Source organism: Phalacrocorax aristotelis, chromosome 12, assembly GCF_949628215.1.
Source record: "Phalacrocorax aristotelis chromosome 12, bGulAri2.1, whole genome shotgun sequence".
Lineage (NCBI taxonomy): Eukaryota > Metazoa > Chordata > Aves > Suliformes > Phalacrocoracidae > Phalacrocorax > Phalacrocorax aristotelis.
The window spans coordinates 7,082,281-7,108,184 of NC_134287.1; the positions used below are offsets into that span (position 1 = coordinate 7,082,281).

The 25,904-nt window shown below is 52.8% G+C and overlaps 1 protein-coding gene across 7 annotated transcripts in view; it reads left to right on the plus strand.

The window, feature by feature from the left end:
* The first annotated feature begins 3,398 nt into the window (after nucleotides 1–3,398).
* DNMBP (dynamin binding protein) overlaps nucleotides 3,399–25,904 on the plus strand; it is a 35,968-nt gene continuing 13,462 nt past the window's right edge. The window contains exons 1-5 of one of the 7 annotated variants that reach the window (XM_075108057.1): nucleotides 3,400–3,477; nucleotides 8,061–8,239; nucleotides 12,131–12,309; nucleotides 14,695–14,817; nucleotides 15,376–17,313. In XM_075108057.1, coding sequence (XP_074964158.1) covers nucleotides 12,165–12,309; nucleotides 14,695–14,817; nucleotides 15,376–17,313 — 2,206 coding nt within the window. In that variant the 5' untranslated portion in view covers nucleotides 3,400–3,477; nucleotides 8,061–8,239; nucleotides 12,131–12,164. Of the gene's footprint in view, nucleotides 3,478–8,060; nucleotides 8,240–10,132; nucleotides 10,360–12,130; nucleotides 12,310–14,694; nucleotides 14,818–15,375; nucleotides 17,314–20,032; nucleotides 21,344–25,421; nucleotides 25,528–25,904 lie in introns of those variants that run through there. The other 6 variants (XM_075108060.1, XM_075108059.1, XM_075108061.1 and 3 more) reach the window with 6 other exon arrangements.

Genomic DNA, 25,904 nt, shown 5'->3' on the forward strand with positions numbered 1-25,904 from the left:
TTCTTCACAGAAAATAAATAACTTCAGAGGGATAAAAGGTCCCACCCATGTGCCCCAGAAATTTCTTTTTCCTTGGCTCATTATCCCAATCTCCCCCATGCAGCCCTTCATTGTGCTGTCTCTCTCCATGTTTCAAACCTGTCCAAAAACCATGCCCTAGACATCCCCTTGATCCTCCCCTTTTGCAAACATCTATTCATCTCTTATGAGCAACTTCTACCACCCTACTGCATAGGCAATATTCTGCACCTTGTCCCTCACCGTCACCTCCTCCTCTGCCTCTGCTACAAGATGCTAGTGGCATTTTCAGCCCTAGCAGCACACACAGACTTGTAGCTCTCCCTGCTAACAGAAGCTGTTTCTCTGTCGTGCCTGTTCTTGGAATGGCAGAGCAAACTGCCTCTCGCAGGGTATTTATACAGGCTATTGCAAAAAAGTGCCAGGAATGGTAGTGCATTTAACTGTGGCTGTGAGTAATTTCAGTCTGCAGAGGCCAATGTGGGCTGGAGACACTGGCCAGTTCCACAATCACAGTGAAAGCTAAATTCAGATTCTCTAATTTATTAACTTTTGGTGGCAGAAGGAAGTGAAAAAGGATGGTGAGGCTGATATGTCCAAACTCCTATGAGGTTTAACACCTCTTGCCCTGGCGAAGCCCAGCAGCATCACTCCAGATGCTGGATACTCCTGTTTGAAGCCACTTGTCAGCGCACATTCACACAAAAGATTTCCTGGTGATGTGCAGGCAATATGAGGGAGGCCACCCTGTGTTCCACGTCCTGGCTTAACGCAGCATGCAGAAGGGTCCTGTCACCACATGTCTGACCCATGTGTGGGAAGATATTGCTGCTCCCAACCACATCAGTAGGTCAGCTGCTAACCGCTTACCTCTGAGGATGTGTATGAAGATGGAAGCAAGGAAAGGGCTCCCAGGGAGCAGCCTGCGGTTGGCCAGTTCAGCTGGACAGTCCCTGGACAGGATGATGCTCAGCCTGCGCAGAGCTACCCATGACACATGCATCCCAGCAGTGTCACAGGTCACCTTGCTGAGCCTGCTGGATGCAGGGTGCTCTCATGTTGCCCTCTTGTGGTCCTGGAAAATGTAGGACTATCTCAGTTCCTTTTACTTTCCGGGGCAGAGTCAGAGAGGGGGGATTTCTTTAGAACAGGACAGCCAGCCCAGGAGGCCACGTCACTGACCCTTGCAGGCTGCTGCGGGGTTGGTAGTGCAGCAGCAGAATTAGAGACTCAGTGGCAAGCTTCTTCCCTTACAAGAGGGTTCCTACTTCTGGAGGACTCCCTCTCTCTGGGCTGGGATTTGTCCAGCTCATTCTCCCCCCAGCTCTGAATATTTTTGTGTTGAACTGTTTGGTAGAGCTCCACTTGGCCATGGCCGAGCTCTCCACGTGAAAACATGGTTACAAAATGTTTCCGAGGCAGCACTCTCTTAAGCACGTCCCTCAAAGGCTTGCCATGAACTTAGCCCCCAATGTTGCAAGAAGCGTGGGCTAAAAACGGTGCTAAACCTTTGGCTATAACATCTGCAGCACAGTCGTTTCATGTTCTTTTGAGGCTCCAGTCAAGGCAAAAGCAGTTGACACATTTGTGTCAGAAGACACAGCAGTCAGTCGATCCCCCCCACCCTTTCTGGGCCACTCATGATTTTGTAGACCTCTTTCTCCACCCTGTGTCCTTCTTCCAAGCTGAACAGTCCTGGCCAACACGGCTGTTCACTGTACAGTCTGTTCCCATACCTCTGAGCATCCTTACTGCCTGCCTCCGAATGTTTTTCCATTCTCTTTTACCCTTTCTGAGAGGACCAGAACTGTGTGCAGACACTGGAGAAACATGTAAAGAAAGTGAAGGCAGGCCCAGAAGAATGAACCAAAACTCTTAAAAGCAAGACTGTGAGGATCTTGGGATGAGCAGGAACCCCCGTGGGGAGGACAGATGGGACTCTGTGCATACAGTGCATGCTGGTTTCTGTGTCTGGCATAAAGGAGGCAGACAAAGGGAAAATACAAATAGCTGAACTCAAAGAGCAAGGCAGCTTTGCTGGGGATGTCAGCAGAGGTTGGTTGGTCGTGGGGGTGACCTGAAAGGTTGCAGGAGGGATTGGAATGACGAAAAAATGCTCAAAACCTCTCTCAGCAGGCAAGAACAGCAGAACTTTTGGGCTCAGGGGACATCTAAAATCCTGTGGCAGGGGCTGGCAGTCATTCTTCAGGTCCAGCAAATCATATACAAGCAACGGTACCTGCGGGGAAGAGTGCATTCAGCTGCCTGTGCAGCTTCGGGCCTCCGCCAACAGCATCGTGCCGTGCCAGCAGTGTGGGTCCCTGCCTCAGGAGACCAGACGGGGAGCCAGCGCCCAGCCTGTGCACGTACCAACACGACTCTGACAGAGGTGCGTGCGACGCGCTCTGCACTTCGGGCTCCTGGCTGGTGGCAAGCCAAGCTGGGATCTGGGCGGTTGCTATGGAGAAGTGTAGCTAAACGCACAAACAAGTGCGAAACAACTGCTCTGGGGGCTGAGAGACTCAGGGCTTTACAGTGTGTTGCTGAGCGTATCCCTTGGGGCATGGAGGCTTTTTCTGGCCTGCCAGGAAAACCAGTGTGGGACCTACTGTACTTGGTGTGCCTGACCCCTGCATGATGAACGAACTGGCCCTCCCTGTCACATGGGGTTTTAATTTTTCTCCATCTTGGTGCTCTGGCATGATCTTACAGTGCATCTAAGCAGCCAAAGCCAGCTCCTAGCAGCAAAACTGAGACTGCACCAGATGGACAGTGTAAAACCACTCGTCAGCTGCTGCCAAAACTGAAGCCTGCAAGGCAGTGAGACTCCCAGAAGGCAACAGTGGGGAGGGGGAGCCCCGGTGTTCCTCATGTCTTCAAGGCAGCAGTGCTTTGTAGGGAAGAAGTCGAAGAGGGTTTGCACAGGTAGCTGCCTGTCTTGCTCCTGGGTGCTCTGTCAACACCCTAGCAGGGGTGCATGGCACGCTGTGCCCCAGCCTGGCGGCTACAGCGGCGGCTGCACCCCACGTCCCCAGGCCTGTCCCCCCCCACGCTGCCGTGTCCCACGTCGGGGTGTCCCCGTCTGCCGCCGAGGGGGTCGTCTTGACGGCTGGGGCCGAGCGGTGCTGCCAAGGGAGATGTCCCCATATCACCCGGGGGTCCCGAGGTCCTCAGGCTGCGGGCCAGACCCCCGGCCGCAGCTCCGGGACCGGCCCGCTGGTCCTGCCCGGGGCCTCCCATCCGCACCACGCCGGTGCCGCCACGCCGGGACGCTCGTTGCGGAGGCAGCCGGGCGGCGGGGCGGGCCGCGGGGCCGGGCGGGGCCCTGCGAGGCCGGGCGGGCGCTGGGGGCCGGGCCGGCCGGGGCCCGGGCGGGGCTGGGCGGCCGCGGGGGGCGGAGGCGGGAGTGGGACCCGCAGGGCCGGAGCGGCCGTGGCGCCCGGAGCGGGCCGGGAGAAGGTAGGGACCCGCCGGGGCGGTCGGGGGGTAGCCGGGGCGCTCTCTGCCCTCCGCCGCCTGGCCCAGCCGCTGCCCCGCCGGCCGCCCGCCTCCCCCCGCTCTGCCCGCCCCCGCGGCTGCCCGGCCTGGGCCTCCGCCTGGCCCCCGGTGCGGCCCGGCCCTCCGCCTCAGCCCGCCGCCTCCCTCCCGCCCTCGCACCCCCGTACCGGGACCCCCTTCCCCGCCCCGCCCCGCCGAGGCCCAGGCCCGCGCCCTGCCCGCCCCGGGGGCTGCCCCGGGCCGCGCTGGCCAGCGCGGGGGCGGCGGGTGCCCCTGGCTGGGGCGCCGCTAGCTCGGGTGGGCGCCCTCCCCTCCTGCCAACAGCCGGGCTGCGGCAGCGGGTGGCCCCCCAGCCCTGCGCGCCCGTCTGGGTGCTCGCTGTGCCCCGCCGACTCCGTCCCACGGTGCCCACGCTGCCCTGGGAGCACTTCGGGCATTTCGGCGGCGTGGAGTAGCTGTGGGGTACAGTGGGAGCTGCCTGTCTACTCCCCATGTTCTGTCTGTGGGGATTTTGGTCTCTTAAGACGTGTCTGTGCAGCCAGCGGTAACTCGGGGTGGTCACCCACCAGGCAGGCATGTAGCTGGTGGTAGGTGGTGTTGCCTGGGCAGCTTGTTGCAGGGGAGCATCTGGCCTGGAGTGGTCCGGCACCGAGAGCCTGGAGTAGCGGCATTGGTGAAGGGTGGCACAGGTGGTTGCACACAGAGAGCAGAAGCTCAAGGCTGGGAAGGCTGTGCCTTCCCAGGGTGCTCCTCTGAGAAGATCCGCTCTGCTTGTGCCAGCCTGGGAAGAGAAGCTCCTGAGAGTTCCCTCCTGTTCTCACTCGACAAACAAATCCCTGTGTTGCTGCCAGCCTGACCCTGTCGCCTCTGGAGATGGAGGCTTGGCTCACCCTCAACACCTCCTGAGAGGCTGCTGCTGCTCCTGTGCTGACCCTTTTGCTGACCCTCAGCAGTGCCTCAGCTGATCCAGTCCTTGACACAATTTGGCCTCTGAGTTCAAGCATGCTGCCATTCTTGGCATTTGAAGTACTCCCCCCACCTACATTTTTTCACATCTCGTTTGCCTTGCCATACCTAGGAAGCCTCTAGTTGTATCATAAGCATTAACTTCTGTTTTGAGGTTTGTCATGTTTCCATGACCTTCAGTTTCTTCTGAAAATGCTCTCTCCCCCCCTTGCCTCTGCCATTCTCTCGTTCGCTTCTATTACGATTCTGTCCTTTCTTCTGCAAAAGGCCTGAAAGAGTTTGAGTTAGAGAATTTGCAGTTTTGCAGATACTCTGCCAAATACAGCCTCTGTACCATGCTACAAGACGTCACCATCATCCCCCTCATCTTGACTCACTCCTCTGGCTGCAAGTCGTGCTAGGCATTGTGTCTAAATGTGTCCTGCTTGAGTGCAAAGCCCTCTGTAGCACCGAAAATGCCCACATCTCTGAGCTGGCTGCTTCAGCTGTTCTGTTCTTGAAATCCTTTGCTCTGCCAAGGCCAAAGGTTTCAGTTCTCTCTCCACCTGCGCCGCTTACAATTAGCGGTGCCATTAAAAACTAGTACGAACATAAAACAATTTTAGAGAAATGTTAATTTGGCAATGGGACTGGAGGAACTGAGCAGCAGGGGAGAGGAAAGGAGTGACAATCGGAGCCTTGCAGAGCACCAGCCCTGCTAGCCGTCATTGGGAAGCGTGGCTGTGTTATGTCTCAGGGTTCAGCGTGTAGCTGAGGTGTCCCTGCAGTGGGTGACTGTTCAGACAGACTTTGTGATGGTGGTGATGTGAGCTTGGGTGGGACAGCCTGACTTGTGCTTACATTAGCACTTCGCTACCTTAGCTGATAATTTCCCCTCGACCTCCAGCAAAAGTAGTTTTCTAATCATGTTCTAAGGATTGCTCAACCCCACTTCTGAGCCACACAGCTTTTACTTTGTCTTATCTTTAGAACCTTTCTGTTAGGAAATAAAATCTATTGCTTCCTTCTCAGGAGCACCTAGGGGCTCTGAAAGGAAGAGCTCCACATGATGCCACGTATCAGCAGAGTCCCTGCTGGGGATTTAGGTTCTTTTGAGATAACAAGCAGTTCAGAACAGGAGCAAAGGCGGGCAAAGAGCAGAGCTTCCAAGTCAAACTCGAATAATTTCCAGATTTCTGGACTCCCTGCCCAGCAACCCAAGCATCGTAATGGGCTTCTGTCCGAAAGCTATCTTGAAAAATATTGTTCAGGGTGCAAAGTCAAGTGTTCCAGTGTTGAGGAATGGCCTTGTAGCCCCAGTTCAACCTGTTTCAGATATGTACTCAAGGTGTAATGACTAGTTTTGTGATTGTATACTACTTACCCTGGGAGCCCAGCCACAGGTACCGCACAGCAGAAGTGGTGCTGCTCTTGGGATTTTGTCTGTTCCTTATTCTAAGTTGTATTGTTTTAGCCTGTCTGCAAAAGTGGCAGTAGAGACAACTGCATGCCTCGGGGTGAGGGAAGACAGGACTCAGTAATGGGTCTGTAAGGTACATGCAGCCACTCCATGGAAAATTTGGGGAACTCTTGTCTCCTAAGCTGGTGTTCTGGCCTTTGTGTGCTTGGGTCTCCAGTGCCAGAGATTAAATATTCATTGCAGCCTTCTTGCTCACATGTTGTGGCAAGGTGTTCTGCTTTGCATTAAAAATTGATGCTGTGCTCTAGTTTGCAAATGACCTTCCTTTGCTCGCCACCTGGCCCAGCAAGAGCTCCTCTTCCTTCCTCCCCAAGCTAGGCTTACACCAAGCACACGCCACCAGCCTGCCCTCAGCAACATCCTGCCACGGAGCAGGTGAGAACACTGTGGCAGCCAGGGCCCAGCTAGAGGGAAGAAGTTGTTTGAATGACTTGTGTGGTATGTGGCAGAGCTCCTGGGGCAAATACCCAAACTGTCACTCAGGTGCAGTGGAAGGCCAAAGGTTGCTCAAGCAGCCCTTGTCATTGGTAGTCCTGGTTCTGGAGGGCTTGGCAATCCAAGCTAAATGTACACATTTTCATGGGTTTTTTATACGTCAGGTCACAGACAAAGGAAAAGAAGCTGTTTCTTTTAAAGTTAGGAGATTCCTCTTCTGCCTGGGAGCCATATGGGGTTAGGAGATGGAGTTCATAAAAGGAGATCTGCTGTTTCCCACTATGTGAAGCTCAGCGGGGCAGCTCTTTGGGATCTGCTGAGACAAGCAGCATGTCCTAACAAGAGGCTGCAGCGGTCAGCATTTCCCCGGTGGGAGAAGGCACCTCTCCTCCCCACCATTCGTCTGGTTTTTGCCCTGCTTGCTGCCTTGTCTGTTCTCTGGGCTTCGTAGGGTCAACTCTGCAGTTCGGCGGAGCCGCAGAACCTGCACTGGCACTATCTCCAGCCGGGCCCAGGCGGCCTGGCTCAACAGGGTATTGTTTATTCCGTCCAGGAATGTGCAGGCGAGCAAGGACCTCTCAGGAGCTTACAGAGCAACATGTTCTGCTCTAAACAGTGGGGGTGACAGCGGGTGGTGGGGCAGCTCTGAAGGCTGGCATGAGAGGTCAGGGCGTGCTGGTGTGCAGGCAGTGTCCTACCCTTGAAGTGTGGATGAGGAGTGCAGGCTGTGCAGATGCAGTGGGGTAAGGAGGAGGGGACGAGGACTGTCCATATTTGGAGACAATGGGGAGGAACAAAGGAAAAGAGTAGGGAAGATGCCTCTGTGTGTAGTTTGTAAACTTGATGCAATCACGTAAGAAGCCAAGCAGCACCTTTGGTTCCCACTGCATGTTAGGTACTGATCCTGGAGCCTAGAGTGCAGCCAGACCTGGGGTAAATCTCTTATCAAAGCCAGACCCAGTGGCTGGAGAATGCACTGTATGGGGCCAAGAGGCACCTCTGTCTTTGGGGTGGATTGTATTTTCAGTGAACAGACGTTAAGCTATAATGAGTGGAAGGGGGAATGAAAAGACATAGGTGAAATGTATGGCATTTGTCAATTTTAAGAAAAGATAACTGGCAGTATTTGTTTAATTTTTTAATATTAATCTATTTGTTCTGCAACAAGCTTGGCTCTTGTACATTTCTGGGAATCTGACTTCTTCCTGGTCTGCGGCTCAGGCAGGCTCTAAGGGTTTAAGGAGACGAGACATCTGCTGCGCAAGAATGCAGTTGTCCCTCTTTGGCAAACCAAGTGTGCCTGTGGAAGCCTGCACCATTTTTTGCGGGTCCATTTTGGTGATATCTTAGTTTCTTTGTTACAGTGCTGTAGTGTTGACCATAGCCGGTTCTAACAGCACTGCCTCTTGACCGAGAAGCTAAAAAGTGTTAGAAGGAAACAAGTGGTGATACTGCCTGTGAAGTTTGGTTTTCTTTCTGTGAAATTTATGGCATCCATTACTGCTTTTTATCTCATGATCTGATCAGCACTTTGGGTATACCACTAGATAAGCTGTCTGCAAACCCTTTGGGTCTCTCCTTTTACTGGGGCTATTAATATTTCTTGTAATCAGCCTAAAATGGTCTGTTCATGTTGCTGCTTTAGCTCTTAAGTCATTGAAATCCTTGCTTCCGTGTCTTTCAGCAAAAACAAGGAAGACAGAGCTCCTGTTTCTAAGGTACAGAAATTCATCAGTGGCTCGTTTGCTGACACTTAACCACCAAAAAGATGCAAAAAGGACATTTACATCACCATCTTCAGTAGGTCTGCTTTCATCTAAGTGATTGCACTTTGAGCAAATGCCTGACAGTTATTTGCTGCTGGTGAGTCCGTTGTTTGAGACTTCTTACCCTGCCCGATTTCAGCTGCAGAGGCAGAGGAGGCATACAAAAGTTGACTGAGTCGGTGTGTAAATGTCTTCTCTTGGCTGCTGTGGCTTGATCCAGTCTGTGCTGAAGGTCTCAAAACAATATTGTAACAGAGTTAATAGCCGTTATTTCGTTCTGGTGCCTCCTTTCATCAGCCCACGCTGGACCAGACACGCTCCAGAGCTAATGGTGAAATGGGATAGGCAGTCTTCCATGGAGGTAATGTTAATGTGTGCTGAGCATGCAGGCTGAGGGGAGTGATTAATGCTCTGGGAATCCACTCTCTGCCTTGCTGCACAATGCTGTTGTGTCAGACTGGGAGCCTGGCACCGGGCAGGCTGCAGTCGGGCGCCAGGAACGTTACCTAGTTTGTGCAGGATCAGGCAGCAAGAGAGAGACATCATGTTCTCAGCAGGGCGAGTTCGCTGCTGCGCTTCAGCTTCATACTTGCACAGTGAGACTGTCTTTGGATGCGGGTCTGCTGCTAGGCGGGGGCAAGAGTTCTGCAATTCACAGCCCTGACCTCTGCCAGCACGAAGTCCCAGCGTTTGCTCAGTTGTGGAGGCGCCCTTCCTCCCTCCCTCCCCCTGGCAGGCAGGGACTACCCATGCTTGAGGTGAGGGGATGGTGCCTGGCCCACTGTCAGGAGCCGTGACTCACGGGGGATCGCAGGCGGAGCCCTGCTCTCCCTGCAATCTGCTCTTCCTGCTGGAGCCTCTGCGCAAGCTGCTGCTGGATGTTTGTTTTCACCAGATCTAGGGTGGATCTGGGAGAAGCTCAGTTGCACCATTAAGCCTGAAGGGTTAGACTCAGTAAGTTTCCAGTCTGGAAGATGCTGGGAGGCATCCTTCTCTAGGTGGGGGTTCGGAGAAAACCTTGGCAGGCAGCACTCCATGGAGTAAGGCAAGGCCAAGATCCTGGAAAGCATAGCATTTTGCATTCAATTCATGTTATGGAGCAAGCAAACCCCACAGGACTGATTAACTGCTTTTGAATACAGGGGCATACTGTCCACACTCACGTGGCGTCAGGGAGTGATCCTGTTCTTCGTACTGCTGATGGAACACAAGCTTCTTGGGATTCTTGTTTTAGCAGTTTCAGAAGTTACCTCACGCTTTCTTACCTCATGGGCTGGCTCTTGGGGAATGCTTTTCACATGAATATGCTAGTGCCCATGTGTTATTCTAACTGCAACTAATATATACATGGTGGAGCAATTGCAATCCTGCCTGTCCCTCTCGATCTTCTGTCTCATTGGAAAATCTTGCACACTTTAATGAATGAGCCCCCAGAGCTGCAGGTGAGTTAAGGAAGTGACACTGGTGTTTTCATGGGCACAATCTGAGCCCCAGGCAGTGAGAGGGCTGTATCCTTAGCCCCAGTGACTGCAGCAAAGCCAGGGTCTGGCTCTGCAGCACACATGCTGTAATCCTTGCACTCCTCAGCCTGCTTTTACATTACACCTTTGAAATGGAAGAAATCTCACTGTACCATCAGTCAGTCGGCAATTAAGCTTGCAATGTTTTTTCCCCCTTTGTCCAGTGGGGTTGTGAAGTTTGCATATTCAGAGTATGGCAAGGATTCCTAGGACTTTGAGCTCATTCAGCAGCCTGTCTGCAGGGCGGAGGGCAGCCCCAGGTGCCTGCAACAGGCTGCTATTGCTGCCTCTAATGCTGCAGCTCTCCTGTGTCCATCACAGCATGCAGCAGCACATTCCAGCCACCCCACCTCAAACAGCACAAGGCTCCTTCCTTGTCTTTAGTATTTCCAAGCTAATTGATGGCTCTTCCATCTTTTTCCCTGCTCCACATGGTCATGTTTTTAATACTGTTACTCCTTCTGCCTCAGTAGGTTCCTGCTACCCTGAACTGCAGCTCTTTGTGCTCCTGATTCACTCCAGTCCATTCATCTCTTTTTGGTGGCAAAGTGCTGTCGGCTGCTGGATATTGGGCTCTTTGTTTGTGCAGCCAGCACAACGTTGGTGACAAAGGGGCAGCCTGTGCCCCAAGGAGCCCGTGTGCTATGGGGAAGGCAGTGCAGAGCAATAGGAGTGACGGACTGGACAGACAGCAGAGGTGAGGGCAGCTGGGGGCCAGGGCATGGCATGCTGGCTGCAGCAGGGGCACGGCTGGGGGTGGGGAGGGACGTGCTGAGGAAGCTGTTCCTGCGAGTACAAACCCGCTTTGTTCCCAGGAGGTGAGTCGGCCTGGATAAACAGAGCTGTCCTGTCAGCAGAAAGCCTTTCCCTGGCTGGATCCCCTGCTGGCACTCTTGCTGGAAGTTGGCTGCACCTCGTCTACCGGGATGTTTTTCTCCTCCCTGTGTTAATGTCTCCTCTTCCTGACTCTCTGGGGCTAAGGTGGGACGTGCGTGGCTGTAAGGAGTAATGGGGGCCTGCGTGTTCGCTGGGGATGGTGGTGTGTGTCATCACCGTGCTCCTTCTGCTGTTACTAGGCAGGGCGGTTTGACAAGCCATGCGAGCAGCGGACAGGTATCACCAGCTAGGCGGCACTTGGAGGGTGACTGTTCACTGTGCGCATAGAGGAGCTTTGGGAGGGGAGAAGGTTGGGTCCCATTGCAGGGAAGTTGTGTCTGAGCAGACAGAGCAGGGACTCTGCTTGTGATGTGGAAGGAAAGCAGCCTGTGTCAGGGGTGCTGGTGGGGAGGATGCTGACATCCCAGCATCACAGAGGGCAGGGCTCTGAAAGCACCTCAGATTGATATTGGCAGTGCTGTGTTCTGCCCATAATTGGGGTGGGACAGGGACACGAAGGGAAGCACTCACCAGTCTGAGGTGCAGATGTTGAGGAATAATCTTATGGTTCCTGGTTGCCCTGGACGGATACACCTTTCAGTTCCCCTCCCGAGGGATCTGGCAAGAGGGGAAGGAGCAGCTGAAGCTCCAGAACTGCTGCTACCTTGATGCGGTGTATTGCCTTGATGGTGAGGCTGCTTGGTACAAAGCAAAGGCGATACAGAAAAGAGTCCTGGCTCAGCATCTGCTTCCAGAGGAAGGGGGAATGAAGGACATAGCCCTTGATAAGGACATCTTTGCCTGCCTTCAGGTACCCTGCCAGGGGGAATTTCAGCCTTGGCTCCTAGAGCCTTGGACAGGGTCTGCACCCTCATCTCAGCCTGGCTTCTGCCAAGGGCCATGGTGAGGCTTCCCAGAGGATGGCTGAGCCTGGGACCTAGAAGGCAGAAGAGGCATTTCAAGCCAGGTCTGAGGATGCCTAGGCTGGGTCAGCCCAGGTGGGTGTGGGAAGAGTTTGCCGGTGGAGAAGAGGATGGTGGGGTGAGCTTGCTCGAGTGGACTTTGTGCCTCTTCTCTTGCTGCGAAGAACTGTGATGCTGCTCTAGCACATTGTTCCTGTGGCCCTGAGCGGTGGCATGGTGAGGGAGATGCCTGTTCCCGTCCTACCAGAGTATGCGTGGTAGGACCATGCAAGTGAGTGCTGCTATCTGTCCACCTGGCCCTGGCAGGCTTAGAGCCCTGCCCTGCACGTCAGGGAAGCACTGAGCTTCCTCCCCTCCTCTTGCTTCCTTCCTGACAGGAATTCATTTCCAATTTTCTTGCTGCTTCTCCCCTCTGTTGCAGCACAAACACATGTCCTCTCAGAGACAGCCAGAGGGGCTGGACAAGGCAGATTAGACCATGGGGCTGCTTTGCTGGAGCCCCTTGGCTCTTGTGCATGCTAAACGTGGTGAGAGGTTTCAGGGAGCTCAGGACAGGACTCCCTCGCACCGTTCCTGCCCCTTGTGCTCAGGAAGGGTTTTACTTTCTGAGCATATATGTGATAATTTCAGGTGTTTCTGGCTACTAACAAACTTCCCACTGTGTCTCAGCCTTAGGTACTGATCTGCCTTCAGAACCCGTGCAATGGAGGCTGGCTCCGTGGTACGAGCAGTGTTTGATTTCTGTCCCAGCGTCTCTGAAGAGCTGCCCCTCTTTGTGGGAGATGTCATCGAGGTGCTAGCTGTGGTGGATGAGTTCTGGCTCCTTGGCAAGAAGGAAGGTGTCACAGGTAAGAGCTGAAAATGCCTGCACCTATGTGCTAAACATCCACTCTGTGAGAACACCTTCCCTTGGCCAGTGCTGTGCAGGATCAGATCTGATTTACTAAATCTTTCATGGGACTTTGCTTGGGACTGAGGGTGCAGGTTGCCCACCGCTGGTCTCCTGCCAGCTTTGAGTCAACTCTTCAGACAGCTTGTTTGTTGTTTTGTGAGAGAGATTAGCGGAGGGTCAGTTCTTGAGGAGATGAGAGCTTCACAATACTAGTTGCTCCATCCTCTGTGGTGAGACAGCCCATTTCCTGGCTAGTTTGTGTGCTGACATGCTGTGGCAGTGGAAGGGGAGAGAGGAAACAGATGCACTGAGAGTGGAAATGCATCCACATCCAAGTGACCTTGTCAGGTCAAGTCAGTAGGAGACACAGCGACAGAGTCCGTGTGTCCCTCCAAGCCCTCTGACTCCACCCCACTTCCTCCTTTCCACTTTAAAGCATTTTCCTGCACAAGCTGCAGTCAATATCTGGGTGCCTGAAGCAGTGTGCAAGTCTCTCAAACTTTTGGAGGGCTGTGAGAAACTTCTGAAGCAGCAAAATGCTCTTAGTGAAACACTTAAGAGTCTTATAGTCCCTGTTTAAGCAGCTCTTTCTCATCTTAATACTGATGTTGAGAGGATGTGTGAGCACTCAGGGAGATGAAAACCAGGCCACTTCAAAGCATAAGCCTGACTGTCTTCAGCATGAGGGTGGGACTGAAGTTTCATCCCTGGCCACGGAGATGGGGCTGCTATTGCGGCAGCGGTCTGGGCTCTGCTAACAGCCACAAGCTGTCTCCTGGCTAAAACAAAGATGGACAGGAGCAAAGGTGGCAGGAAGGGCTTCTCTCCTGAGCTCCACATTGCTGATAAATGGCATTGAATGAACACATCCCTGATCCCGCTGCTGCTGCTGCTGAAGTCACTGGGCACAAATTACTTTTGCAGAAATCACCAATATCTACCTCACCATAGTTTTGTCTTGCAGCATAATTGATGTGCTTGTTCTCAAGAAGATGAAGCTATTAAGGAATAATAAACAGATGTGTGTCATAGCTCAAAGATAAAGAAACACAATGAAGTCAAACTGAATGGTTTTTAATGACCTTTAACTCAAACCCCGCTTGCATTCCTGCTTCCCCTTGGAACAGCTGTTGTAGTTTTCTGCCCAGTTTTCTGAGCTAAAGTTGTAGGGAATTGGAAAAAACACTTTTGAATAGAAGCTGTGGAGGTGCTGCAGCCTACCAATAATAGTACTCAGTACTCTGTGGGGAATAATTAATGTAGTTCATTGACTTCCTTTCTAACAGCATTAGGTTGTTTCCATGTACAGAGCAGGAAACTAAGACATGGAAAAAGAGGTAGAGTTGGTTAAAACTGTGAAGGAAGCCACTGAGGCTAGCAGCCTGTGGGCTGCTGGTGCCCCCTCAGGTTAATGACAGCAGATGCCAAACTTACTAAACCCAGTGCAAAGTTCTGCATGTCTAGGATATGGTGTCTCCAGGTTTTATTGGAGAACATGGATGCCATATTGTGTCATCAAGAGAGAATGCTGGAAGTGCTACTATCCCATACTCCATCATATCCCCTTGCCACAAATTGTTAAAGATAGGAATTACATTTTTACTGACCTTTGCAGTGGGCTCTGCCACGTCCTGTGCTCCTGGGACTGAAATTAGTAGCTGAGTGGTATCTTGTGATGGCCAACAAGTGTGCACTGCCCCGTCTGGCTGTGGCCTGTTCAGAAGAGCTGGGCATCCAGCAGTGGGTGCCATGGTGAAATAGGTGCACAGAGGTGATAAAGTGGGGAAGGTCCCTGGAGCCTCAGCAGTACTGAAGCTGTGACAGAGCCTGTGTCTCACAGACGTGACCATTCCGAGTGCAGTGGCCCGACTTCTGCGCTGAGGCTGTGCAGGGGCCAAGCCTTACAGAGTGAGGAGCACCAGGTAGATGTGCCCAGTCACAAGACACTGGTCTCATGGTCCAGCATTCCTGGATCTCTCAGTCCTCATCATGGCTCTGAGTTGGGAAGCAAGCAATGAAAGCAGAGAAAACGTAGTATGTCTGTTCCCAGAAACTCCATGCTGGTGGCACAGTCCCAGTGATGAACACAGCTTGGTGGTTGCCTGGAGTGACCCAAGGGCACAAAGCTTCTTGTTCTCTGTTAGCTCTTAAGCATTTAAAACCTCAGGAATTCTGGACTCCCAAACATGTTCCTCTTCCACCATGCTATTGAAGAATCCTGGGTAGCTGGTTATTTTCCATTAGCAAGAGATGAATAGACTCCACGATCTGGAAGGAGGGTGGAGGGAGTGGTGGTGGGCTACAGGGAAGATTCATTGCTGATAACTGGTTCTTGTTTTAGGGCAGTTTCCTAGCAGCTTTGTGGAACCTGTGGATATTCCACCTTTGAAGCAGGGAGAAAAACTGTTTGTTTGTACCAGTGACTTCACATCTCAAGAGCCAGGGAGCTTGTCATTGCAGAGAGGTAATCTCCATTCCCTTCCTTTGCTTTGCATCTCATAGCCCTCACCTGTCCTTCCAGAAGCAAAAACTTAGTCAAGCATCCTGCCTCGAGTGGCAGGAGAGACAGGGAATTTCCTAATACCTCATGGCATGGGTCATGTCAAATCCACCGTGGCCCCTTTGGGCTTCTGCCGCTGTGATGCATGTTTCTCATGATCTGTCATTACTCTTGAAACTCCAAACATAGGAGTCGTGTGATCATAGTAAACTTACAGATGCCTTTTAACTTCCCTCCAATGCCCAAATCTTAGACTTGCGTTTGGGGGAGAAATAAAAGCTTTGGTGCACCGTCATGGCTTACGAGCCAAAACTGTGTATCTTAGATATGGATGTGCAAGAGGCTCCCGACCTTTCATGCCTTACCTCCATGCTGTGCTCTTGTGCATCCCACACACACACTGCACTCTGTGCAGCGTGCCAGACCTTACCCACAGCCAGGAAGGACATGGGGAGGGGTAGGAATAAAAGGTGGGAAGCAATCATGAAGCTGTTTTGAACTGGTGTGTCTCATTTCCTTCAGGAGACCTGGTGATCCTGGGAGGGTCCCTGGCCTCCAGCTGGCTCCAGGGCCGAAGCAGCTGGGGTTCCAAGGGCTTTTTCCCCTCATCATGTGTGCGGGAGCTGTGTCTTTCAGTTCGGAGCCGCCAGCTGTCCCAGACTGCTCTCCTGGAGGTGCCTGCCTATTCACTGGGCCAAGCCCGGGCCCTGATGGACCTGTCTGCTCAGCTGGAGGAGGAACTGGACTTCAGGGAAGGGGATGTGATCAACATTGTTGGTGTCCCAGAGCCTGGCTGGTTTGAAGGCGAGCTCAGAGGTTGCAGGGGCATCTTCCCAGAGGGTTTTGTGGAACTGCTTACTCCTCTGCGAACACCAGGAACCTCAGCGGATCCAGAGCCCGCAGGGACTTGTGACACCAATGGGACAGTAGAGGCGCCCCCCAAGGAGGAGGAGGAGCCAGGGAGCACCTATGGTGTTGCCCTCTATCAGTTCCAAGCCCTGGAGTCCAAGGAACTGGATTTTGATGTGGGCGATAGGATTCGGATCATAGGCATTCTGGAGGATGGCTGGCTGGAGGGGGAGCTGAGGGGAAAACGTGGCATCTTTCCACACAGATTTGTGAGGCTGGAAGCCTCTGAGCCTTGCAGGGAAAAGGCGGATGCTGGAGAATCCCAAGGTGGAGGTAGCTGTGGAGTCACTGTCCATCAAGACCTGGAAAGCACCTGCTCCAAAGATCTTCCTTTGCCAGGGAAGGATAGCAGGGAAAAGGAGGATGGCTCAGCTGCACACCCTGAGCCTGACACCATTTTGTCTCACACAACGGGGAGAGCAGAGGGCCATCTTGGCACAGATTTAAAACAGCGTCAGGCCTTCCCTGGCACTGGATACCAAGGGCAACATCCCAAAGGCACAGCAGAGTCCCTCCCCTTTGACCACACAGTCAATGGCCTTCTCCCTGCTGCTCAGCTGCCTCCCCAACAGGGCAACAGGCCTGGCCAAGCAGGAGAGTTGGAGCCTGGGGGGACCATTTCAGCCTCCCCAGGAAACTCAGAAACTCACACCCCGCCTGAGCATGATGGAGACAGTCCCGCCGTGCCCCCACAGGCTCCTCACTCCCCCCCAGATGCTTGCAGGAGCCAAGTGATTTCTTCTCCTAACAGCTGGACAGCATCTGAGGCCCAGGAGAGCCAGAGCAGCGCCCAGGACCTGGATGATTGGGTGGACAGTCAACAGGAGAAGTCCAAACCTTGTTCCTCCAGCATGGGAGGTGCCCAGGTGGGCCTGGACACGTGGGCTGGGAGCTGGGGGGAATGCTACCCACTGGCAGGGCAGGGGGACAGCTGCACGGACCTTGACTCCAAACTGACAGAGCAGCTGGCGCAGTTTGAGAAGAGTCTGACAACTACCAGTGCTGAGCAGGACAAGGTCTCCCGACACTTCTCTATCTTGGACTATAGCTCTGAGAAGGACATTGTCCGTGGCTCTCCTGAGTGTGCTCTCCATGCCAGGCAGCCAGAGAGGAGGAAGGCCCTGAGGCCACCCCCTCCTCGGCCCAGCAGCCTTGCGACAACCCCTGTGCACACGCTGGGTGGCCAGGTGCCCAAAAGCAGGTCTCTATCCTTCTCTGTGAAGCCCTCACGGCCTGCGCCGCGGCCTCCGTCAAGCAACCAGCGGAGGAGTGTGGCCCCTCCGCAGCTTCAGCCCAGCACCCAGGAGCAGAGGGCAGAGGAAGGAGGTGAGGACTTGGCACGGACAGGGTCAGCTTCCCCCCGCTCCATTCTGCTGACGAGGATCGGAGAGGTGGAACGAGACCTGGAAGCTTACGGCAAGACCCGTGCTGAGCTAAGCCTGATGCTAGAGGAGCAGCATGATGAGCTAGTGAGAGCGGAGACCCTGGAAAACCTTGATTTCTGTGACTCCAACATCGAGAGCCTCAACATGGAGTTGCAGGAGCTGAGAGGTAAGTCTGCATTGGCACGGGATGGGTGTTCTTCAGGGGGACAGCTGTGTACAGGCAGTGTTGGAGCCAGTCTTTTATTTCCTTCTCTAATTCCCGATTTTGGTCATTTTATAAGCATTGCTGCAGTACAAATCATCATGATTTTGCCTCAGAGAACCAGTGTGATTCTCTGGACATCCCTCAGCCCCCTTTTTTCTTCCAACTCTCCCATCTCCTCTTGTAGCCCCACCATATATCCAGAACCCTCATCTGGTCCATTCCCAGTGTGTCCTTGCTCTTACCTGTAGGGGAGTGGGCAGCAGCTTCAGAGTGGCTTTGCTGGTGGTTCTGCAGTTGAGGTCTGAGTTGATGTCTGTGACTTGACTGCCTTCAGCCTGCCAGGGTGTTGGGTTTCCAGCAGTTTCTGCTCTGGTGGTGGTACAGACCATTGGGGGCTTGTCACTAAAATCAGAGGGGATGCACAGATGAGTGCTGAACCTGACCTGGGAGTGGGCAAAAAGTAATGCCTGCCCCTGTCCTCCTGCCATCTGTGGAGTGCAGAATTTCAGGAGAATGATGCTGCACTGTCAGTAACAGCAATAAAGAGCTTTAAACTGCACATACCTGTAGCCAAAAAGATGACTTTTGTTTTTGCAGCCCAGAAAAATTACTTGGGGTGGAGAAATCTGCTCTGTTTATATCAGCACATTTGGGCTCTGAAACCCAAAGATGGCATGTAAAGATCGGTGCTGTTAATTGCATTATACTTGATATTACAATAGACAATAGACAAAGTGGCAAGACAGGACCACGTACATATCCCACAGTCCCTTCCCCAGCTTCTCCCTGGAGCTCTGACACTGCAGTTCTGTTATCAAAAACCCACGATATGTGGGAAATGTGGGCACTGCACGCAGGAGGTGGAGTGAAATGCCAACTCCTGCCTGGGGATTACTCACTCTGACTTCATTGCCTCCATCCTCCCACTGCTTAATCCATGCTGGGGAGCCCAGGCGCTTTGCTGCAGGATCGCATCTGATGCAGAGCACATGGAATGAAGGCTGATATGGGCACACCAGGGAAACAGGGTGACAAACAGCCTCCACATAAGTGGCATGCAAGAGGGATGCTCGGAAGGAGGCATAGAGGATTTGAGGCTAGATGAAATAACTTGAAGGTAGGAAGAAGATGATCTAGGCTGGATCAAGGGAAATTTTCTTACAGAATAGATCTTGCTGGGAAATGTCTCCTACTGTTCCAGTGCTTCCTGACAGAATGGGTCCTGCCAGAATCTGTGCCGTGTTGGTTACTGAAACTGGAAGTTTTAGGCAGGAACTAACACGCTGTCCTGAGATATCTTACCTGTCAAGTTATCCCCTTAGTAGTATTAGGGGACTTTTTTCCACTTCAAGAAACCTGAGAATTTATAAGTAGCCTCTCTGGTCCTATGGTATAGATGTGCCCTACGCAAGCTCTGTTGCATCCCTCCTGCCATGTCTGATTGTGGCCAGAGAGTGTGGCTCAGGCTTGCTAGCCCAGCTTCAATGCAGCAGGCCAGATCAGTAATGTGGTCTTGCATCAGCTGGGATAAATGTGTTTGCACCATGCCTCTGGCTTGCTCTATTAGGGGAATGTGGAGGCACGCAGGAGGGAGAAAAGCTTTCCCTAAGCATTGATTAGCAACCAAAGTAGGGCTGGCATAGTCTTGGGGGAGCCCAGCCCCTTGGGTTGTCCTTTGGGGAGCCAAAGGAAGTATGTGGTTTTCTAATATATGTGTTTAAAAACTGTAGACTGCTTCTTTGGTATGTCGTCTTTGCACACTGGGGGTTTCACTGATCGCCAGGCTTGGGCAGGATTAGTGCTTGCCCTCCTGCACTTGGAGTAGGAGAGTCCATTGGCTTTATTTTTGTCTTCTACCAGCTCGGAGCATTGGCTGCGCATACCTAACAAGTGTTCCAAGAACCTGAGACAGAAATGATATGCATGGACTCTTCTGCTTTTCGTCTGGGGCATGTTGTGGTCATCTCTTGGCTCCTCATAGGAGCTCCTGGGTTTGGTATGGAAAACTGGGAATATGTTGCACCCTGCAGTGAGAGGAATGCATGTTTCTATAGCACCCTGGAAACTGACATTGTGTGTTGGTAGTGGACTCCGTAACCCAGATAGTCTCTTCAAGCCTGTTCCTATCAGCTGGGGGACCAGCCGTTTACCCTGGAGCAGGGAACCAGGCACCTGTGGCTGCATGGCACTGCATAGGAGCTGCTTATCTCCAGCTCTTCCCACGACCTGTGGGTGATGGCAGAGAAAAGGGTGGGCTCACCATCAGGTTTGAGCCAGGGGCAGCCTGAAGGCCTCAGTTTCCCCCAGTGAGGTGTGGAGCAGAGCCCAGCCTCTGCTAGACTGCGTCATTTAGCTTCCATGCCTGCGGGAGCCTGAAGGCAGGGGAAGGAGATCTGCTATCCCATCTCTGGTCTGTGGCTTCGCGCACCTCACACGCTGTTTCCCTTCCCTGAGGACGTTGGTCTTGGGGCAGGGCCTCCGCATGCTCCAGTGCCCTCCTTTTCCCTGCCTCTGAGCCACATGCAGAGAGGCTCAGGCAAAGCTGCGGAGCTGGTTTGGGCAGTGAGAGCCTGCCCAGCCCTGGCCTGCCTTCTTCGGGCTGGTTACTGATTACTTTGTGCAGCAGGTGGAGGAGGCCAGGGCTGGCAGCGATTGGGCCCATGCCTCTTTGAGCCCTTGCTGGCTGGTTTCAGGAAGCGACGCCTGAGTTTCACTTGGGACCGGAGCGCTGGAGCAGAGCGAAAAAGCGGCGTCAGCCCAGGCTTGGGCTTGAGAAGCAGGTAGCAAAGGGAGTCAGCACATGTACCACACCCCAGCAGGACTATGTGCACTTATCCTGGGACGAAACACAATGTGGAGGATCCAGGACAGGAGCCTCAGCTGCTCAGCTGGGAATATGAGGACTGCTGCACCGTGTGGAGAGAGGACGTGGCTGGGGTGGCCACGCTGTGCGGTGAGGCTCACTGCAATGACAGACCCAGGGCGAGGAGGCAGTATCCAGGCTGCCAGGGAGCAGACAGCAGCAGGGACAATTACAGGAGAGAGGAGGGCACCTCCATGGACCGATGGAGCATGAATGGAGACTGTAGAGGTTTTTGGAAGGGAGGTATCCAGTATGCAGACTGCAGGAGAGTGGAAGGTGCTTGGGAAGGCAAAAGCCAGGATACAGAGAGTAGAAACTATAGGATGTATAAGAGGGAGGGCATTCAATACAGAGACTGCAGTTCTGAGATACGAGAAGGGCGGTACAGAGAAAGCAGAGTACCTGGGCAGTATAGGGAGGGAGGAAGGCGGTACAGAGAGGACGGAGTACCTGGGAAGTGTAGGGACGGGGGAAGGTGGCATAAGGAGGACAGAGATTGTAGGGACTACAGTGAGGATGAAAGACATTATGGGGAAAGGGAGAGGCAGTGTAGGCAGGAGAGAGGCTTTGGCCAGTATATGGAGGGGAGGAGGCAGTATAGAGAGGATGGAAGCAATGAAGTATATAGGGAAGGGGAAAAGAGTTATAGAGATGGTGGAGGTTCTGGGGCATATAAAGAGCAGGAAAGGCAGTATATAGGTGCCAGGGACCAAGAAGACCAAGAAGACTTTGAGCGGCACAGGCAGCCCAAAGGCCATGTGGATCGCAGCAGTCTGGACAGAGGTTGTGATGCTCCTGCATTTGCAGTCTGGTCCTCAGGGGTTGGTAGCACGAGCTTGGCATCAGGCACCTGCTACAAACAGTCCAAGATGCAGGACATGGACTACAATGGCCGTGGGGAGCTGGAAGGAGCAGTCCTAGGGCCTGGGGTGCCAGCCAGGAGCAGCGGCAGAGCAGAATGCCCAAGGGTACGCACGGGCCGGCCAGACTGGAGCGAGATCTGGGAGCAGGAGGACATGGAAGCAAACAGGGTGGGCTCTGTGCTGCAGCGAAACAGCTTCTACAGACGGACGGCTCCCAGTGCCCTGCGGCACTCAGAGTTTGTGCAGACCAGGAAGGAGAAGCGAGGTACGTGGGGAAATGCTGGGCAGTTGCCTTGGGTGTGTTTTCACCCTGCCCTGACACCAGGGAAGCACCAGGACTCTGGCACAGGTGGGTGGCCAGCATAGCCAGGCTCTCACGGGAAACCCTAGGGCTTGCTGAAATGGGCATCATCGTTGTTACCCCTCTGTACAGTCACCTACATGTCCTGCCAGGGCTCTTGCCCCCATTTTGCAGAGGCCCAGGTGGGAGGGAAGTCCAGGCAGCACAGACCCACGGCTCACTACTATCCTTTTGATCACCCCTCCATCTGTGCCCCAGTGTTTTGGGTACACCCTAAAACCTGTGGCCCTGATTTATCTGCTTTCTCAGGGCCCCAAGGAGGTTCCTCATGGGGGAAAGTGTGAGGCACTGGGGTTATTCTCACTGCCTGTTTTACTTTTATAACCCCTTGTGAACGAATTCTGTGTGTAGGAACTGATTCCTGACCCTGTGGAGGGCAAGTATGGCAGCTGTTCGTTGGCAGCACAAAGCAGGAAATAAGTGAAGTTGTTGTTGTAGCACTCAGACAGACACGGAGGGCAAGTACTTGTGGTTGTGTGATTACACACGGGCAGGACACTGGGGGAGGTACCATGCCCACCTGTGACAGCCCTCCAACGTGTGGTGCTGGAGGACTGTCGCAGATGGGAGCGGTACCTCCTGCATTGACAGCTCCTCAGTACCTCAGTAGACCCTTGCCTGCACGACAGCAACTGCATGCAGTGTCCTGGGTGACTGAGCCATCCCTGGCTCTCCAGTCCCATCAGCAGGCACCCTGGAGCTGAAGAGATACCAAAGCTGGAGGGCTCAGGCTGCCTTGGCATGGGCAGAATGGTCCCATTGAGACTGTGGCTGGGACAGTCAGCTGCAGACAGCTTTGTGAGGCTCGTCTCGCTGTTGCAGAATATTAGCGTGTTGCAGAAGGGGCAGCAAGGTAGTAGGGTCTAGGTAGAGGGAGTTGAAAGAGCACTCCTTGGTGGACTGGCCTCCCCGTTGGGCAGCCGTGTGCCTGAAAACCTGTTTGCTTCTGAGCCCTTTCTGCCAGCGTCTGCCTCCGGCACTGTGTGAACTCTCCGCAATGGGGGGTTGAAAGGCAGAGGAAAACAGCTAGCTCCGCAGGGTAGCGGCCAGAGGTGGCAAAGCTGGAGGCTGCGGCTGCCTGTCATCTTAAAACAGCGTAAAATCTGTCTTCTGGAGGTATTTGATTAAGTGTGCTCTCCTGGCTGCATTTGGGTGCCCTCGGGCTGCCCTGGTAGGGTGGGACTTTGCTCAGCTGCGTCCCCAGGGCAAGGGAAGGGAATGGCGTTGCAGTGCCAGGACGGCCAAAGGGCAGCGGGGAAGCTAGGAGGAGCCAGGAGCAGATCGAGGAGGGAAACGCCTGCAACGCCTCAGGAGGCTGGAGCAATGTTGGCCTGGCTAGCTTTTGCAAAAGGAGGGGGGACAGACTGTGATGCCAGGCAAGAGCCTTCGCTCCTCTGATGTTAAATGAGACGCTGTGTACACCCACGCTTGCTCTGGGAGGGGGTGTTGGATTTCTTCCCTGCTATGGCAGGCTCAGGGGCACAGAAGTGGTTGTGGGAGGTGCAGGGCAGGATGCCCTCGCCATCAGGGCTGGTGTCCCCCAGCAAGAAAGGAGGGAGAAAGGCTCCAGGTGTTCAGAAACACTTTCTGTCCATCCTGTGGCCCGTTTCTGGCTGCCATTCCCTGTTGTGTTCCTCCTCCTGCCCTGCTGGAGCACAGTGCTGCACCAGCAGCAACCCTGCTTGGCATATATGCTTTGCTGCTCTAGCTGCCTCAATGTAAGACCTTGCCAGCACCTGGGACCCTCCCCAAAAGCCCTCCCATCATGCTTGGCAGCAGACACCATCCTGCCCAGCTGGTAGGAAAAAATTGTCTCTGTATGCTCAAGGCATCTTTTCTAATGCTGTCTACTTCTCTCCCAGGTTCCTCCTCCTGTCCACAAAGTAAGAGAATTTAGGACATGAAAGCCCTGGTAGAGATGACATGGCCTGATCTTTTCTGTAAGCAGGGTTATTACACTTCTTTCAGATTTCTTTGCGGTACAGCCTGGTGACAGCTACTTGGTTAGAGCATCTCTTCTGGAATGAGACTCAGATGTGTCTGCCTGACACGTCAACAGGAGAACCCTCCTGTCATAGCTTTGCTGCTTAGTCACCATCATTCTTAAAGGTTTTGCATGCTAATGTGTTGCATATCAGCTTTGAACCCCAACCTTTTTCTACTAAATTAGAGGTTTTTAGTTGATGGATTTTCTTCTCAGGCAGGTACTGTAATTAAGTAATTTTTCAGTCATCAGTTCTTTGTAAAGAATAGAGTCTTAAAATACTCATGGCAAAGACTCACAGGAAGACCTTTCAGTGTTTGTTCTTCCTGATGCTTGCTAATTTTTCAGTTCAGACTCTTAAAATAGTGGACTTCAGAGCTGCATGAGATGTTCTGGGTGGGTACGAGCACTTGCCTGCATGGAGGTTTACCTTGCTGCACCCCTGTGCCCTTGTCTGAGGACCCCAGCCTGCCTCTGCAGCACTCAGGGAACTCCTGCTGGGTTTTGGCCGACCAAGCAGAAGCATTACTCCCCAGTCCTGCATGTGGCTGCATTTCTTGTCCCCCAGTAATACATTAATGCATTTGTCTGCATTAAACCTGCTTGGTTTGAACAATGCCATCTTGTTCAGGACACCTTGGGTCACTCAGAGACTCGTATGCTTCACCTTTATTTGCAGTCCTGTTGAGCTGATGTTGAGTTCTCTCCATGATGACAGTGATTTTCCATTTACTTTAAAAATATTATGTAGGATCAACTCTAACTACGGTCCCTAGAGAACCTGATTAGGAATGCCATCTTTTCTGGGTGTTGTCCGCTGGCAATGGGTTCTTGAGGTTCCAGTTAGCAAGGTCTTATTTCTGCTTTTTAGATGGAAAGAAACAGAGTATTTATTGTATAATTCTGCCTTTTTGCCAAACTTACAAAAAATTTTACTATCTCTGCTTACTTGTGGAATTGCGTCATTGAAAGGTTTTCTTTTGTCCTAGATGGAAATAGAAGTCTATATAAAGTAGTATTTTATTTCCTCAATTAAAAAATGAAAACCAAATTCTTATTCTATCATCCATGGATTTTTCTTGATATCTTTCTTTTCTCATTTTTCTGTACTTTGAGAGTTCCTGGTGTGTCTATAGTCTATTATCTGGTTTTCTATATTCATTCATTCATTTGTGTTTGCTACCTTTATTGAAGCACAGACCCAGGACAGATTTTTCATCTCTATTGTTCTCTTGATTGCATAACCATGGTTTTTGGATTATCTGTTTAAAACGTCCTTTTAAAGAACTTCCAGCTTTTTTTCTGTGTCACAGGTTGGGACCATCCTCTGTTCACACTGAATGTGGTGGGGCTATGTTCGTGTCTGGACACCCACAGGCTGTTTGGGGCGATAGTTGTGATCTTACCTGGCATAGAGTCGTCCCCACCAAGCAGGCTCTGCGTCAGACATCTCTGAGATATCAAGCCATTCCAGTGGCCCTGGAGAAGTGTCCCCAGTCTGTTCCTGTTCAGCTCATTTTTATGGTTTGTCTGGATTTATGTCCTGCTGCGTGGTCTCAGGACTCTGCCAAGGCCGAATGCACTTCTGTGGGCTGCGGTCCTTCCTCGTTTCCTGTGCACCTCTCTGCTGCACCCCCTGCTTCCTCCTAAGGAGCAACGAGACACTGAATATATCCAGTCTGTTGCTTTTGGATGTATTCTGTTACAGGCTTATTACCCATGTCCGGAGTGAGAGTTTTCACCTTGGCCAGATCTTGCTCCTGGCAGCAAGTTTAGCCTTTCACTCAGATTAATTATTCCCTGCCCTAGTTTCATCCCCTCTCTTCTCATGGTAGGCAGTGGCTCCTCCCCTCTTGGCGTCCACATACTTCAAATATTTGCAGCTGGTTTGTTTTGTCCTGAGTCACTGCTTGACTCTGCTGAGCTGTGAGCCTGGGGCTGGGCTTGCCTCACGGGTGGGTGCAGCTGCAGTCGGAGATTCGTGCTTACCGAGCCGGTGCAAGGGGTTATCCTCAGCGCTGATGGCCAGCACGTCCCTCTTCAGATTGCATTAGCAGCCTGGGCGCCCTGCAAGGCTGTGCTGTGCCACGGGGGATGCTGGCAGGTGAGCCCCAATGAGGAGGAGTTGGGGGGCGATGCAGCTCTTTGGGTGAGGCCCCCAGCCCGTGCGTGATAGACACGGATCCTGTTGGATCTGGTCTTCATGGGTCAACTCTGCTTCCAGACTAGGGCAGGGAGAAAACCTCTAATTGCGTGTGTGCTCCCACTAGGAGGTTGGGTAATAACAATTAGAAATTTTTGTTAATTGGAAGAAAGTCAGTGAAAGTGGTGTTTCTGAGACGAGCAGCATGAGCCGTGTGATTGCAATATTAAATCATGGCCTCCGCAGGAAGGGCAGAGGTGGGAGTATGCACCATCTTGACACTTTGCTACCAGGAGCTGGGTTACGAGTCGGTGTTGAATCTCCCATGCGTCAGTGGG